This window comes from Columba livia, chromosome 2, assembly GCF_036013475.1.
Source record: "Columba livia isolate bColLiv1 breed racing homer chromosome 2, bColLiv1.pat.W.v2, whole genome shotgun sequence".
In the NCBI taxonomy this organism is placed as follows: domain Eukaryota; kingdom Metazoa; phylum Chordata; class Aves; order Columbiformes; family Columbidae; genus Columba; species Columba livia.
Genome location: NC_088603.1, coordinates 112327886 through 112345800, shown reverse-complemented (window position 1 = coordinate 112345800; position 17915 = coordinate 112327886). Strand labels below are relative to the sequence as shown.

The 17915-nt window shown below is 42.2% G+C and overlaps 1 protein-coding gene across 2 annotated transcripts in view; it reads right to left on the bottom strand.

Annotated features, from left to right (window-relative positions):
- Positions 1-17915, bottom strand: part of COLEC12 (collectin subfamily member 12) — a 103068-nt gene that overhangs the window by 11991 nt on the left and 73162 nt on the right. For both annotated transcript variants that reach the window (XM_065053278.1, XM_065053277.1), the window contains 2 exons: positions 10271-10393; positions 1806-1904 (listed from right to left, as the gene is read on the bottom strand). In XM_065053278.1, the coding sequence (XP_064909350.1) occupies positions 1806-1904; positions 10271-10393 (222 nt within the window). The remainder of the gene's footprint in view (positions 1-1805; positions 1905-10270; positions 10394-17915) is intronic.

The following is a 17915-nucleotide window of genomic DNA, read 5'->3' as shown; positions in this document are numbered from 1 at the left end:
AATCTTAGAGGAACATCTCTGCTCTTACTTACACTGCCCTACAGTATACTTCTGGGAGCCTGCCCGAGTATGATTAATCTTTTGAGGCTGCACAGCTCATCAGCCAGGACACAGAAACCAAGGAAATAAGCAGTCAACACTCATTTTCAGGGAAGATTCCCTTTCTTGACCTCAATCACTTCCCTCTCCACACACAGTCCATGTATTTTTGTCCTCATCTAAGTGTAGCTATATTTATGAATTACGCAGTCTGGAGACTATAATTTCAGATGACTCCAAGAAAGGGCAGAATGGTTTTCATAAACTACAGTGAATATAGCTGTGTACAGAGCTTTCCTCTGGGGTGCCTGAATGAGACATGATGGTGAACATCAAATGGTGGTTTGTGAGACTTCAGTCTGAAGTGTTTAAGGAGTCTTTTGTGGATGGACATCTTCCCAAGCACAGTTCCTCTACCTGCCACTTGTCTTAATCCAGGATCTTCTCAGCTCTGACTCTGGTTACTTCTCAGTTATAGCTCAAGTTGTATTTTGTTCCTCACACAGCTCTGACAACTGCCAGGTCCACATACAGCTAGTCCCTGAAGGCCTGTCTTTGATTCACCACATACTGTTATCCTTCTGGCCCTACAGCACTTCTCTTACCTTTATGCCTCCCACATACATTACCCCATAAATTTTTTAACTTATTCCATGGCAAGTCCTCTTAAATGGGAACTGATTGTCCCGAGCATCTCACCGGCCATCCGTCCAGCAGTGTGTAAAAATGCGTGGGTGTGAATGAATGAATGAAAGGTCTTCCAAGTTGTGAAAATTTCATCAGCATAATATCCCAAATATAACTCAAAAGGTTGCATGTGCTTTAAGGTGTAAGATTTACCTCTGTATATGTATCAGTAAAAGTATATGCCTCTGAATTATGCCACGTCTTTGAATTAAATGCAGTTTGCAAATACTTCAGAATCCAGCTATTTTTTGAGGGGAAAAAGTTGTAAAAATTTATGATCAAGCTGCAAGCAAGTAATTTTTCCTATGAAGCTAAAAAAAATTATTTCAAGAAGGACATGAATTATGTGTATATTAATATTCATAGAAAAACTAATTATACAAACTATAAGTCTATGTATATACCATTTGATAATAAACAGCTCCATTTCCTTTCCAGACAAGGAAGAAAGGTAGAAAAGTGCACTTAGTGAGTAGAACCCTTATCCATGATCTTTTTCCGTCTTCCTGCAAGTTGAGAACTGTGATAGCACTTGGGAGACCTGAACTCTTAACAACCTTGTGTCCTGTATTCCCTGAGATGATTAAGAAACATTTTATGGAAGTAATCAACTTGCCTCAGACATAAGAATTTTCAACAGCTGATTATTTGTGCACCCCTTAAAATGTCATTCAGTTTTGAATCGTAATTGCTAAAACAGCATCAGAATGACTGGCTGACCGATTTTCATTTTATGTAGAGTCTCTTGTGCTGTGGAACAGCTTCTGCTATGTTTTACATCTCTGCCTCAGAGAAGACCCTCTCCTGAGGACAACCTTAAGTGTCTGTTTATTTTAGTATAAAAGATTTCAGAGTGACTTCAGTGGGAAGCGTAACTATTTAAGTATACTTAAAATGCTGGCCTAAGTAGAGCTGATCTTAACTTTTTTTAAGTGCTTTCCCAAGTACTTGAGAAATTGGAATAGAAGTGCTGTATCTTGTCATAGCCAGAGATTTTTCAGATAAATTTCCTGCCACCATCTGCCAGGAGAACACCCCAAAGCCATAATACAAAGGGGCTTTGCGTGTGTGTAGATTACCTAATTTCTTCAGATCACTCTCCACCTCTGTGAGCTTTTCTGTATATCTTCTGTGGGACGTTTCCAGGCCACCTGTCACATTGTCCATTTTTTCTACAACTAGGGGAAAGAGAACAGTACGTTATGGAAAGAAGAAAAGTGGAATTATGAAAAAAATCTAGTAAAAAATAAAGCAAACAAACAAATAAAACACCGCTACCATCAAACAAAAAAAGAAACCACTTTAAAATTGCCTTGTTTGCCACTATACTTTGCTCCTGCTCTGTGAAATGTTGGAAGGATGAGCTCCTATCTGGTGGTGGGACCCAGAATTCTTCCAGTTCTTCAGTCTGACAACAGTCCCCAAACTTTTTTTGCTTATGAGCAATCTCTCTCCTGAATGAGGAAATCCCTCTTTGTGGGTTTTCCTCATGAACTAAGTCCTTTTCTCTGAACAGTATTTCCATGCTCCAAGCGTACTGCGGTGTGGAAAAGGCAGACTAATTGCTAAAGGCTCAGACGTATCAGAGAAGACATACTTTTATTTTACTCTAAGCCATTTCTCCTTAAAAATAACATTGTTTTTTGGTTTGTTTGTTTGTTTTTTCCCTGTGCCTTTTAATCATTAAAAATTGCCACCTGGCTAGCAAACTTTGGTCTGAGATAGCAGTTTGAAGATGCAATTACTAAATGTTCTGGGAATCAGCTTTAAAACATCTTGATAACGGTGCAGATCATTCAAAACAGTCTTGAAACAATTCTGCCCCATTGAAAGGATGATCATTCAGCAAGTACAGATTTATGGCTGATGTGGTCTTTATTTACTAATGTCTGAGTCATCTTCTTGTCACTGAGACAATCTGATTATTGATGGAATTGATATGGAAATGGAAAAAACAGAGCAACAAATAAAGAATGAGGGGTGGCTCTGTGGCAAAAAACATGAAATGCTTGCAAGGTCAGAGGCAGCCTTCATCTTCCACACCAAACCTTGTCTAATAGGCTTTTGCATTGAAGCCACAACAAGGGACAGAAATTTCTTCTCATCAAAAGATTATTTGGCCCTTTTGCTACACTGGGAGCAGAATGGATCTGAACCAACCCTGGGAGAGGCTATACAAGTTATTGTGCCAGCCCCTCCTTTCAAACAGAAAAAATAAGGTGCTTCCAATGTCCTGAGATAGTGAAGCCAATTCTGTAAACCTGTGCGGGGTAGAGGGTACCACTAATTCTTTCTGTCTGTGAGATAATCTGCAGCTAGGAAATAGCCTCATAGAAGTTGCTGCTATGTAGACTGGGCTTTTTACTAGAGGTGGAAATTTAGGGAATCTTTTGCTGCTCACGAGCAACCACAAGAATCCTGGACTGTTAAAGTGTAGTCCACCAAGTGCTCCTTCATTAACTTTTGCCCTTGTTTTTCTGAGTCTGGGTACCACAGTTACATAGCAGACTTTTATTGCTTCCCCAAAACTAACAGGAGAAAAAGCACACCAAGATTATCTCTGCTGCAACTGCACTGAGGTCAATGGAGTTACAACAGAGAAAAAGTCTCAAGGTTTTCAGACAGACCAGACATCCTTTGGTGAATTACCTGCCTGTTCCTTTCTATACTGCTAACAAGTAAAACACAGACTTCTGTGTACACAAAGATAGTCAGAGTGCAGCTTTCTGTTTGGGACGATGGCGCATGGCTTGCTCAATATCACATCTAAGCTACAATAATGGCTTTGCTTTTTCAGGAGGACCATTGCTCAATATCCTTTACTTTCAAAGGCATTTTTCCCCCCAGTATAGCACTAATGCTTCACTGGTTCTTTTGCCCATTAAAGTTACTTGCCAAAAAAGCCATATAGCACTTTTTCTAAATGAAGCCAGAGTTGATTCTCTGTTTGTCCTGCCCAACTCTCTTCCAGGCTGGAGCCCAGATCAGCAAAGTTCCTTCAGCTACTTCTCACACTCCACTGATGCATGTATACACCTATGCATCACATGCAGTGAGCATGGGGACCCTACTTGGCTCTTCCTTCTGGCTAGCTCTAGGCAGCTCCTTGCTCAGTCTGTGGTGGTCTGCTTTTCTTATGGGTAGTGACTGCAAAGGACACGGCTTACTCTGGGCAGTTAGACAGGACTTCACAGTATCACAGTATGTTTGGGATTGGAAGGGACCTCAAAAGATCATCTAGTCCAGTCCCCCTGCTGGAGCAGGAACGCCTAGGTGAGGTCGCACAGGAACATGTCCAGGCGGGTTTTGAACGTCTCCAGAGAAGGAGACTCCACAACCTCCCTGGGCAGCCTGTTCCAGTGCTCTGTCACCCTCACTGAGAAGAAGTTTTTTCTCAAATTTAAGCGGAACCTCTTGTGTTCCAGCTTGATCCCATTACCCCTTGTCCTATCATTGTTTGCCACCGAGAAGAGCCAGGCTCCATCCTCATGGCACTCACCCTTTATATATTTATAAACATTAATGAGGTCCCCCCTTAGTCTCCTCTTCTCCAAACTAAAGAGACCCAGCTCCCTCAGCCTTTCCTCATAAGGGAGGTGCTGCACTCCCTTAATCATCTTCGTTGCCCTATGCTGGACCCTCTCCAGCAGTTCCCTGTCCTTCTTGAACTGAGGGGCCCAGAACTGGACACAACATTCCAGATGTGGTCTCACCAGGGCGGAGTAGATGGGAAGGAGGACCTCTCTCGATCTACTAGCCACCCCCCTTCTAATACACCCCAGGATGCCATTGGCCTTCCTGGCCACAAGGGCACAGTGCTGGCTCATGGTCATCCTGTTGTCCACCAGGACCCCCAGGTCCCTTTCCCCTACACTGCTCTCTAATATGTAATTTCCCAACCTATACTGGAACCTGGGGTTGTTCCTGCCCAGATGCAGGACTCTACACTTTCCCTTGTTAAATTTCATTAGGTTATTCCCCGGCCAACTCTCTAGCCTGTCCAGGTCTCGCTGGATGGCCGCACAGCCTTCTGGTGTGTCAGCCACTCCTCCCAGCTTAGTGTCATCAGCAAACTTGCTGATAGTACACTCTATTCCCTCGTCTAAATCGTTAATGAATATATTGAATACTATTGGCCCCAGTACTGACCCCTGAGGCACTCCACTAGATACTGGTCTCCAACTAGACTCCGCACCATTGACTACCACTCTCTGGCTTCTCTCCTTAAACCAGTTTGCAACCCACCTCACTACTCTATTGTCCAGACCACACCTCCTCAGCTTAGCTGTGAGGATGCTGACTTCATGAAACTATCTGGATTTTAAAAGCAGGAATATTCCAAATGCTTCTGTTTCACCTGTGCCTTGACAAGCAATGTCACATCACCTACGGGTCTTGCTAATTCAGATTTAGTGTAATATTCACCCGTTTTCCCCACTTGGAGTTGGGAAATTAATAGATATTATATAGTGAAAATAAATATTATCAATAATGAAAGAAAAGTGTAGGCTCTTCCTTTCGCTGTTCAAACGCATACTGGTTTGTACTTCAGATTTGAAGTTTGTGAAATTGAGATCTTATGCTGTCCTATAATAACAAAATTGTTTTCGTGGTTGAATGAAATCTAACACTGGAAATTGGGTTAAAATATTCCCCTGAACAGTCCAAAGCAAATGAAAGTAGTAGGAATGCTATCAATATGTAGTTGCCTGTATGACAGTTAGATGAGATTGGATGGATATGGCCTTTCAGTTCTTAAAAGGGGCCTACAAGAAGGATGTGGACAGGCTTTTTATCAGGGCCTGTTTTTAAATGAAAAGAGGGGAAATTCAGGCTAGGCAAGAGGAATAAATTTTTTACAATGAGGGTGGTGAAACACTGGCCCAGGTTGCCCAGAGAGGTGGTAGATGCCCCATCCCTGGAGACATCCCAGGCCATGCTGGACAGGGCTCTGAGCAACCTGATGTAGGTGAAGATGTCCCTGCTCATTGCAGGGGGTTGGACTAGATACCCTTTGAAGGTCCCTTCCAACCCAAACTATTTTGTGATTCTATGATACAACAGCATATGGTATTTTCATTGCTGAAAGTACAAAATAATCCCACCTCACAAGAAAAAAGAGCAAAGTGGGTCTGTAACTATGGACACTCTTTGTGTGGAACACCCCAAAAATTTCTTGAAGCAGGATTTATTCAGAAGCCTTACCGGTATTATTGACAATTGACCATAGTATTTGGGGCAGACCATACTTGGACTGTGTCTGAAAGATCAGTAATGAGCACTGTTAGAAGGTCTTTCAGTCCCAGCAGCCTGTCTGCTACAGAAAGTAATAGCTTTTATAATAATTTTAGCATGGAAGTGGATGCCAGGCAACAGCCTGCAATCAGGAGGGCTGGCATGACACTTAGCTGGAAGATGCTGCTTTAGAGAGGCCAGAAAGAAAAGGCTGCTTTCAAATATGCAAGGTATTTTTGTCTATTTGACACCAAGCTGGCGATGACTCACCCAGATTAACTGATGCAAAGTGCAGGCTATCTCTATCAGGCAAACCATTTCCTTTATTTTATTTCTGTCTCCCTTCAGAGGGCAAGTCAGCCCTGTCATGCGAAGAGCAGAGGACAGAGGCCAAAGCCAAGTTCAAACCACCCGGCTCCAGCAGCAAATACAGGGGTGGTCTCTGCAAACATGAACTGCAGGGTTAGCTCAAGGATTCTCAGTGATGCAGCCTAAGCTGAACTTTGTCATGCCATAGACAAACCAATGAACGTATTTGCTTTGTACAGGGGAAGGAACTTTACCTCCGTGTTCAAACAAATTGCGGTCCTAAGGGACTTGATATGACTGAACTCTTTCCACAAGCAAGTTGTAGTTTATTTAGTTTCTTGCCACAGCTCTGCAAGTGGAAAGGATGAACTCTGGGGAGAATGAGTAGAGAGCTGTGGCCAAAGTAGATTTTGTTGCTCCTGTTGTCAAAAGGGGTCACATGGATGGGTGTCCTATTATTGGGAATGCCTTTCCAGCAGCAGCTCCTACCACCATCTCTGGATGGTGAGCACACGGAGCACTCTCAGGAGTGGAAGTGAACCTCTGGGGAGTGCCATGGGCTCGAACAGCTGCTTTCCATCTTCTCCAGAAAAAGGCAAAGGCAAAACAGGCAGACCAGCCGTAATACCCTTATGAAGGCCACGCTGCTGCTCTTGAAAATGCCAAGTCTGTCTATGCCTTAAGCTTGCTTTTGGATACCTTCACCTGAATTCTCAGCTTGGTTAAATCTCTCTACATTACCGTTCACTTTCTGACAAGGTGACTATGGAAAATACGGTAAAGAACCTCCAATAGAAGCCAAAATTTCAAGTAGCTGCTGACCAGAACAGTGAGGACTGTCTGCATCTGAGCCACTGTTTCAGAAATGGGGATAAAATGAGCCATGTCAGCAGGGTGTGTTGGCCCTAAGTGATGGCAGGCAAACTCTGTCTTGGAGACAGATGGAAGAAGTAGATGAAAGTCATGGTGGGTATCAGTCAAGACACCTAAAAACAAGGAGTAACCAGAGATTGAAAGCTACCAGAAATTCAAGCTGAGAGCATGCTCGATTCCCTCACTGGTGTGAGTCCCAGGAGGATCATTCACCTTCAATCAGCTAATCTGACACTGGCTGCTGCCAGAAAAATTTTAGCATTGTATTTTTCTTCTAATTGAAGAAAGTATGCATTAAAAATTACAGATTGCTTTATTAATGTTTTTAACAATAATTTAATATGTCTTCTCAAAGCAAACTAATAGTAAACTCAGCTTGTTATTCCTTCATGACCTTGATGTTTAATTCATGTTTTGGTTTCAGGTTTCTCCAATCTACTATGTAATTTTTACCACCAGTTTGGAGGTTTGCTCTATATTGACTTTGCCTCCCATTGAGTTATTTTTCTGCCTGCCATATTTAATCCACTGATCAGTAGTTTTAACATCTTAAATCACAAAGGATATCTAAATACCACGTAGGAAATGAAAGTTTTAAGAGTTGTTTTGGGCTTTATAAACATAAGTGTGGGAGACAAATTTAATGGAAACTTAGCTAAGAGACTGAAAGAATCCCTGATGCCAGCAGAATTCCTTCTTTCAGTGTAATATTGCAATAAAAAAAGACAAGCCAAACTCTGATGCAGAGTTCAAGAGCTCTATAAAATTTTGTTTTGAGTTTTGTTCCTCCACTAACTCCTAATTCCTTCCAATGAACAAAAATTTTGCAATAATTCCTTTAAATATGTACTGTCAACTGGGGTTTTGTCTAACTCATGTCATGCAAATCAGAACTTAGGCACTGTGGAGATGAAGTTCTTAATCTGCAGGGACAAAGGGCAAACTTAATGCCTGACATTAGACCATTTGCTGCTTGGCATTACAGAAGGGATGACTTGGACTAAACTGAACTTTACTCCAGCATATGCCTCTTTCCCTTGGCATTTAGGTGGAGCGGTCACCAAATTGGTGAGCAGTGGAGCAGTGGTCACCAAGATGTCTTCAGGTCTGTAAGATGTGCATTATTCACCTTCCTACAGTCTTCTTCCCCTTCTTCCCCTCCCACCCCCCCTTTTTTTTGGTGTGGAAAAATAAATTCTTTTGTCCTTTCCCCGGATAGAGGTGTCTCGGTACTGCTATGACAGAAAGACCACAGAATCACAGAATGTCAGGGATTGGAAGGGACCTCAAAAGATGATCTAGTCCAATCCCCCGATGGAACAGGAACACCTGGATGAGGTTACACAGGAAGGTGTCCAGGTGGGTCTTGAATGCCTCCAGAGAAGAAGATTCCACAACCTCCCTGGGCAGTCCCTGGTCAGGCACAAATGATTACTCAGTGTAAGAAGGAGGTTTGGAAATGAGCATAGAAAGATGAGGCCTCAAGATGAGAGCAAAGCCTGAGGAAAAGACAGGCTAGAGCCTTCATGGAGAAAGAAGCTTGAAAACTGTGAATTGAAACAATTAAGAGAAACTCCCTCTCCCAAAGAGATCTTTTAGACAGTGTTCATATTGCTATTGCTTCATACATACAGACAAACAAACGTGCAAAAACAAGATATAGAGCAATGGTCCCTCCAACTTGATATGCTATTTGTGATGTCAAGTGAGGCCTGAGTCTTCTGGTGAGCCCCAGAACTTGTTTAAAACCCTCTTGAGGAAAATTCTGCTAAATCTCAGGCATTTAATGGCTGGGTTATAGCCTAGAAGGATCCATCTTCCCCTGCTGTAAGCAGACCTCTGCACATTTGTACCTGCAAAAGGCCTAATCTTGCCCTCCCCTAGGCCATATAACCAAGTGACCTTATCTTTATCGATCAAGAACAAGTTTATGAATCCCGGAAAGATTTTTTTTCTCAGAATCGGACCTCCAGAGACCAGTTACACATTATTCAGGAGAATGTCTGACCAGTTAAGTATGTATTGCGTTTATTTACTTTTGATTTTGATTTGCCACATTTCATCTGCTTTATTATGAAAAAGGAATACCAACATGTCTCTATCTGTACTTCACATTCTCTCATCTTCCTGGCTAAATCTTCCATCCAAACAAAGCAGTTTTAATTTTCTTCCTGCTCAAAACTGTACCAAATCCTCTTAAATAAGCATTTATCCCTTTCTATTTCTACAATTTCCTTTTCTTTCACTGGCAAAGGACCAGAGGTGATGTCAGCTCTACTACAAGCGCAGCTGTTGGCGGCACAGGACGCACTGCATGCTAATCACATGAATATTTACCCAGCTTCTTGGAGGGGTTTGAAGCTTCTCTCAGAGCCATACTCAAGCAGCTCATTTAAAGCCAGCTTGGGTTTCTCCGCAACATGCCACGATGTCCTGTTATAACACTCACAATGATGCTATTCACTTTCTTTTTCTTACCAGAAACTCACATCCTATTTGTTTAACTTATGATGTCTGTGACTGCATAACAAACAGACATTTACATGAACCCATTCATAAAAATGCCTATGTGGCTACAGATAATTAGTGCTGAGGATGTATGGGAATTTTCAGCTGTGCTTTCCAATGTGCCCAACTGATGACTTGCACAAATGACATTTCATCTATTTCTGGGTTGCTCAACTACCAGAATCTTTGAGATAACTGTCAAAAGTGTCTAAGCATCTTTGTTCATCAAAGTAGTTGTAGATAACTCCATATATTGGCACATCCTGGTTCAATCTTTCTGCCACATCTTTCAAAGTAATACTGATCCTACATTTTGCGCCTATGACAAATACTGTGTTAGTAAGACTCTTTCTGGCTGTTCCATTAAGGAGGACATTTATTCTGGAAAGGTGTGATATATGTAAAAGAGCTCAGTGAAATCAAGGTATAGAAAGAGCTTTAAGTCTTTGGGTTAGTACTCCTTCATAGTGGAAGAATGATCATGTGTGTAGAACAAATAACATTGCCATGGTATTAATATTTAAGGTAAAAATGTGATAAACTGCTTGTCTATCTAATATGTGTAAATACGCTTGGATGCTTAGCTGAAAGTGGAATGTTGTGCTCAATGCATACATACCTTTGTATCCCAGAATGGCTACTGTGATTGTTAACAGGGCACATAAAATATATAATAAGATGATGGAAAACTTCAGTGCCCAGTTATTTTTACATTTGGTACATTGCGTCCCCTCCTGAATACCTGCAAAAGAAGATTTTAAGAATTTCAAAACAATGGTAAAGAACACATTTCTAGTGTTGTCTCCCCATTTCCTCTCCTCCATTTTTGAAAGAAATAAATATTTATGTAAGCAGATGATAATATAGGTGCCTATCTGCCTGTTCTGCCAGGATAGACTCCATGGCGGTTAAAGCATCAGCTTATCAATACAATCACTTTGAGATTTTAGCATGTGGAAGAGAAATAGGAAAATCTGTGGCTTTCCTGAGAGACAGGACTATTTTCTGATTGTTCTAACAAGACTATGGTAACCTTTGGAAGTCAAATGTTTATTAGCATCTCCTCTGGCAGGTGTCACACTGCAGCAGCTCCTTCTTAGCATTCAGTCTCCCTAGGAGACAGTAAGTGCTCTGACAGAAGGAAATACAGAAATGATTGTGAAAACCTGGTAGGAGTACTTGTCCTGCTTTGCCACCATTACCACAAATGGCTACCATGTGAACATGTTCTTTCCATAATGAGAGAGACTTTTTTTCTTATTTTTAGGGGGTCTGAAGAGTACTATTTGCAAAGAGAAGAAGAGGTGCTATACTGGTAAAGCCAGTGATACATCTGTACCAACAGAAAAATGCTGGCGAATTTTCCCTTGTGGACAAGAAAAAGGGCCTCAAGTTGATGAGAGAGAACAGGCCTTTACTCTTTTACATTTTAGCTTTTTGCAAACTCATTTGTGAGTCTATTAGGGAAGCAATATTCCTCTTTTCTTGACATGCTCCTTGGATACAGCTTGAGAGTGTTGGAAGCTTTGATTAAGTTACCAAGAAATTAATCAGAAACACAAACGTGTAAAAACATGAAAACTGGACCACTGTGCTGGAACAAATGGTGGGATTTATTCCTCCTTCCAATGTGCATTAAGCAGGCCAGGATAAATGCAGCTTTCTGTCTCTGTCAGAAAACGCATTTCTTTGATATTTTACTCTATTTGTGTACTATTAGGGGAGTCCCACAGGAAAGCTTTAAGCTCTAATAAATTCTGTGTACCAGATTACTTAACTAATCAAAACTTGCTCGTAGCTTTTTATGAGTAACTTATATTTCCCCTGAGGCCTAACCCACAGCTGATTATACTTTCCCCAAGTCATGACCTTCTGCAGAGCAGTTTTTTATTTTTCGTTTTTTTAAGAGGAAAGCACAGGCCACTTCCCCTGGGTTCACAAAGCACGGGTGACCGACATATCAAGTTAAGTCAACTGTATTTCTCTCTCAAAGAACAGTGTTTTCCAGTGACTTCCTTAAGCCCAGGGTACTTGAAGAAGGGGTTACTATACTGGAGAAACTCAAGAAGAGTATTTATACTAAGTTTATTTGACAAGGTATTTTCCTCAGTTCCCTCTGCACATATGCTAGCTGGCTAAGGCAGAAATGCATCTCTCGCAGCTCAGCCCACTTTCCACATGATGTCATCTCATGTGTTTTCTAAACTTGTCAGCTGTGATGTCATGTTCTGTTACCATGTGATGAAAGCCATGTCACAGATTTGGGTTCCTTGGGGTTTAGGCTTGAGATCAGTTGGGAACATCTGGTTCTTTTTTCAGGGACAGGAGCATCAGGGGAAAATGAGACAGGGACTTGTAAGCATAAACCTAAGAGCAGAAATTTCAGAGGGGAAAGGCTTCTCTCCTGCCTGTGTACACGGGAAGGAAGGGAGCTGGCACAGAGACGGGCAGTTGTATAGTCCATTTATTGGTGACTTGGATTTTGGAGACTGACAACCGCTTCACTACGAAAGAAAAAGTGAAGGCTCCATAATTCATTAGCCAAGTTTGCTTAGGGATCCTGAGGTGTGGGCTGGTTTTCTTTGTTTGGTTTCAAGTCTCAAGGAGTTTGATAGTGGACAAGCTCTGCTTGCTGAAAAAAGCTAGAAAGGGAAAGCGGAGTTTCTAAAAGTTTGCAGTAGGTATTTAGAGACTGAAACTATTTCACCGTGGGAACTCATGGTGTTTTGCTGCTGTTAGCTGGTACTAATGGGCCCTTTGAGCTCCTGTGCACTAAATGCAAGGTTCCTCCTATGAAAGATTTAAAATTCAGATTCCAATCCCATAAATCTTTGAACATCCCAGATATCAAAAAACTTCATGAGAAACTTGGGGCAAAAAGCACATCACATTCAGCTTCTAAATCCACAGAAAACAGTAAGCTTAGGCCTCCCTATTTTAATGTTAATGGAAGCAGGACCAGGTCCATAACTGGGAAGACTGATAGACTGCAGAGGTACAAAGCACAGAGAAAGGCAGAAATAAAAACAAAACCTTCGACAGGAACTGCACATAGAAAAGTTTTACTTGATTACAATCTCATGTTAAGATTACTCATTTTATGACATGACCTGCTTTCTGTCACTGTACTCTGTCTTCCTGTGCAGCGTAATGAGCTGAAACTTCACTGATGTCACTGGATGTACTGCAGTTCAGCATCCAGCATCATGTATGTTCCAGCGCTTCATTAGGATCTTGTTTCACTTGTCTCAGTCCTCTCTATCGCTCGTTCAATAAAACAGCACTTTGGCTTTTCAAAACTTTTACTTTCAGTGTATTTCAAACTGACATCAGAACAGCACCCCAACAAAAGCCAGACCTTTCCATCCTTTAACAGTCCAGCACTGTTGGTTTCAATAACATAAACACAGTGATCATATAGGTAGGAGAGATTCCATTAAATGAGCTGGGCTGGAACTGTATATTGCATTGCCTGCTGGTGCTTTCTGCCTCTCAGCTTAAAACTGCATCTGACTGCCATTGAACCCCCACTACCCTCATGTAACTTGCCCCAGGAAGCTTTAATGGTGTCCTTTATTTTCCTTTGCCTGGAGATGGACACAGTAAAGTCTTTCAAAGCTATTAAATTTACTCTTTAGTGGGAATACATAGCTCTTAACTCCGCTGCTAGTATTAATAACAGCTGTTTTTCTAGTTTATTAAAGAAATAAAAATTACTAAAGGTAGAGGCACTGTGGAGAAAAGATTTGGAAGGATCATTCTGATGTCTTTTTGTGTAGTTAAATAATCCAGGCTATGAGCAAAGGTAAAAGCCAGGAATGCAACCTTCTCTGTGTAAGGATGAATTACATTATAATCAGGGCTCCACGACTTCCCCAAGCAGGAAACCTGCCTTTGACCTGCTCTGTTGTTCTTCCCCACTATCCTGTTTAAGGACCAAGCCCAAATAAGATGGTTCTGATATAGGAGATGCATTTAATCTGGGCTATGAGGACACTTATTTTATTGAGGGGTTGCTCTGAAAAGACCTGATGGCCAAAACATTAAGCAACAACAGTGATTACACAAAACCCAGCAAGTTAGCATAAAGTTATGCAGGTTTATCACAAAAGATGTGAGTCAAGCCTGAAGGAGCCCATGCTTTGCCTTTAGTTTGACAAAACTGCCCACTTATACCCAGTCAACTGCTTGCTTTCATGACTTACATAAAATGCAGTGTTCTTCCAGGAGACGTGTAACCTCTCATCTAGAAAGCTGGGAAAGACCCTACACCTTAGTTCTGTCGATAGAACTTATGTCAAACGTGCAAAAGGGGGTTCTGGGCTGAAGTCAGCCCCTCTCCATTTGTTGTTGTTGCTCCTCTCTGTGTCCTGGACACGTGTTTTCGATGTTGGTTTGCTCCCAGATATTTGTCACAGACTTCCAGACCCGGGGAGCCAGGGTCACTTCCGCATGATGTGCATTTCTCACTGCTGATTTGATCAATGTTTAATAAATATCAGATGGGACACAATGTGCCTCGTTTCGCTGGACACATGCTTTTTTTCCATTCCTTTCCCCCACTAACTTTAATAAGAGCTCTGGTTTTTCTGTCTCACTGTTGGGAAGACATCTGGCCAAACAGACAGCGACCCAGTACAAAGGGATCCTGCTGACTCACATGCTTTGGGGACCCCCTTCTCTGCAAACCAAGATAGTCACAAAAAAATATGCAAGTGAGACATCCCCCTGTTATCAAGCTTTGTAGTATTTGTTTTTAAAGCATTGCATTCCAGCAACTGAAGACTTTGTTCTCATGCAGGGGGTATACATCTGCAGATTCCTTTGGGGCTCCAGATAAGCACAAGTCTTTCTGGGGGAGAAGCTGGTCTTTTCGGTTGTTGCTTTTTTTTCTTCTTCTTCTGGTTGTTGTTGTTGTTCTGTGTTTTTAATGGGAGACTAAATATCTTTGCTTTTTGACATAGAGTAACCACCTTACAAAATGCTTGACTCCTCAACTATATTATACTTCAGGAGCACATCTTTGAACAGTCAAATATGATATGAATACTTTTTTTCCTGAATGATTTTTTTAGAATCATTTGCCTCTGTGTCCTTTTCTTGGCTGTTGCTGCAGTATATTAGGTGGTCTCTTAATATTTCTGCTAGCATATCAGTTTTGACAAAGATGCAAAGTTCCCTTTGTAACCCTGACAAAAAATATGCTGATAAGATACTTGAAGAAATGTAGCACAGGAAATGAAAATACATACATTAGACAGGAGGGGTTTTCCCCAGTGTGATTCATTGAAAAGAGATAATATCCCTTGAATTTCGGAAGGAAGATTGCAAGCCTAGTTTGCAGCCTTCAAATGATAAATTTCTCAATGCTAATGTTTTCAAAACTGATGAGCAGTAAATGTAATCGTTGTATTTAAAGGGGTCTGAGCAAACTGCATACATCTATTAATAGTTCCAACCCCCCTGCCATAGGAAGGTGTCCCTGCACATGGCAGGGGCTTGGAATTAGATGATCTTCAAGGTGCCTTCCAACCCAAACCACCCTGTGGTTCTATGATTCAACACGTAGGTAGGAATTAAATATTGAGAGGTACTTAACCATGCAGAAATGCAACCAGCTCCCAGTGGGAGCCTAACTCACTAGCAAATGTAGATGATCTCATGAGGAGCTCTCTCTAGGTCTAAATAACTAAATCGCTTGAACAACCTGGCTGTAAGTGCTTAAATTCAGGCACCCAAGTGTAAAATGCTTGTTTTTTACTAATATGCATGCCTAGGCATTAGGAAAGTAAGTCTGCCTCTTAGGACAGAGAGGATTTTAAAATTCAGGCATATAAGTATATACATACACACACACATTTATGTTCAAATATATTCATATTCAAATACATATGTGTGTGTATGTTTTTTACAAGAAGCTTTTGTACTGACACAAACCCAGCATACTACATTAGCACACTCAAATCAAAAGCAGACACATCTTCACCAACAATAAACTCTGTATAGCTTTGAGATTACTGGATCCATCCAGCCACAAAATTCAAAATGAGATTTTTTGTCTTCTCTTCTGTGTGATGTTACAGGTTATTAACATACTCTTCACGAAAACAATTCCTGTGATCCTCCATGAATGGTTTCGTTGCAGTCAGCAAAACTGATGATTTGACAGCTCCATATGACTAACACAGCTCAGAAAGCAATAGTTATTTATAATTGTTATAAATTGCAAAAACTGAGACTGTTTTATGCTTTTTAAAATTATTATTTTGAGATAAATCTCCTTCCTTCAGTTTAGAGTATGGTCTTATACTATAAAGGCTTGAGCTAGGTTGTAAATAGACGCTCTAAATTTTTCCTGGCTAATGTATAAAGGTGCGTGCCCATCCCTGAGTTACTGGATGGGCATTTAGCGTGAGGCTGCAGGCATGGGAAGCAGTGCAGCGCTCACTGGGGCTTCTCCGAGCAGCTGCCCCTCCAGCTGCTGCACGATGCCCCCAGCCCTTCTCTGGCTCTGCGATCTAAATGCTGCTGAGTAGCCCGTCTCGGGGTAAGTGTGCCTAAAGGAGCAAACATCACAGTTGTTGCACAACCAGTCTGCAGGGGAGCACCAAGCCCTCAGGTTGCAGTTGTGAAGCACCTGGTTTGGAGGAGCCGTGCTGCTGCCTTCATTTGAACTGAGCTGTTCCTCACGCCACGGCATCCTTGCATGTACACATCCATCCCCAGGGTTTGTTGAGAAGAGCTATAGACCAGGGAAACTAAGGCCCTTCATTGCATATCATAAACCAGAAGAGATACTACCAAATTGTGGCTGCTACCACCTCCTTCGCTCTTTGTCTCTTCCCATGGTTTCCTCTCTGCTCGGCCCTGAGGGCACATGAGTGCCAGCCTTCCTCCCACATCCACAGTCTTCATAAGCCCTGTCTCCCCAATGCCAATGGACCTGCTTGCCCAGGTGGTGCAGCCTTGCGGGCAGGTGGACTGCAACAGCCTGCTTAACTTCACTGTCAGATTTTCACAATGCCATTGGAAAAAATATTTAGCACAAACATGCTGTCATTTGTTCCAGAATCTGCTAGTTTTGCTTCTGGTTTTGTAATCAAACAGGGATATACGCAAGCTATGCTTGTTTTGAAAAGGTTTCTTGGTTATGTACTAGGAAGCAATTAAAGAAGCAAAACTTGAAATCTAAGCGGTGGGTATGTACTCACCTAACTTGTGCCAGGTTTCCTATGCCAGGTGGAAAATCATGAAACACAGCAGCAAGACAGAGGCCAAAACAGCCACTCTATATTTCAAGTAAACACTGCAAGAGACACAGCTTCTTTCTTCATAAATTAATAAATAAATGGACCAACCCTGAACCACTCCATCCTCACAGGTTGCTACATGGTCCTGCATAACCCGATCACCCTGTTATGTAGCTGGCAGCTTGTACGAATAACCTCTGGAGAGGAAAAAATACACCTCAAAAGCCTGGTCTGTGAACTGATGGCTCAAAGAAGCTGTGTGACTCCTGCCAAGACCAGTGATGCCAGTTCCTGTGATTTTATGCTGATTACCCTGGTGCTCCTTTCCAAGCGCAAGGTCCTCCACCTGGGCTGGGACAGCCTCTAGTATCAATACAGGCTGGGGGATGAAAGGATTGAGAGCAGCCCTGCAGAGAAGGACTTGGGGCTACTGGTGGATGAGAGACTGGACATGAGCCGGCAACGTGCACTTGCGGCCCAGAAGGTCAACCATATCTTGGGTTGCATCAAAAGCATCATGGCCAGCAGGTCGAGGGAGGTGATTCTGCCCCTCTGCCCTGGTGAGACCCCCCTGGAGTTCTGTGTCCAGCTCTGGGGCCCTCGGTACAGGGAAAGACACGGACCTGCTGGAGAGGGGCCAGAGGAGGCCACAAAAGTGATCAGAGAGATGGAACACCTCTGCTGTGAGGACAGGCTGAGAGACTTGAGGCTGTTTAGCCTGGAGAAGGGTTTGGGGAGACCTTACGAGGCCTTTCAGTACTCAAAAAGGGCTTATAAGAAAGAGAGGGAAAAACTTTTTAGCAGGGTCTGTTGTGATAGGACAGGGGTTAATGGTTTTAAATTAAAAGAAGGATGACTTAGACTAGATATAAAGAATTTTTTTAAATTTATGATGAGGGTGGTGAAACACTGGCCCAGGTTGCCCAGAGAGGTGGTAGATGCCCCATCCCTGGAGACATTCCAGGCCAGGCTGGACAGGGTTCTGAGCAACTTGATCTGGTTCAAGATGTCCCT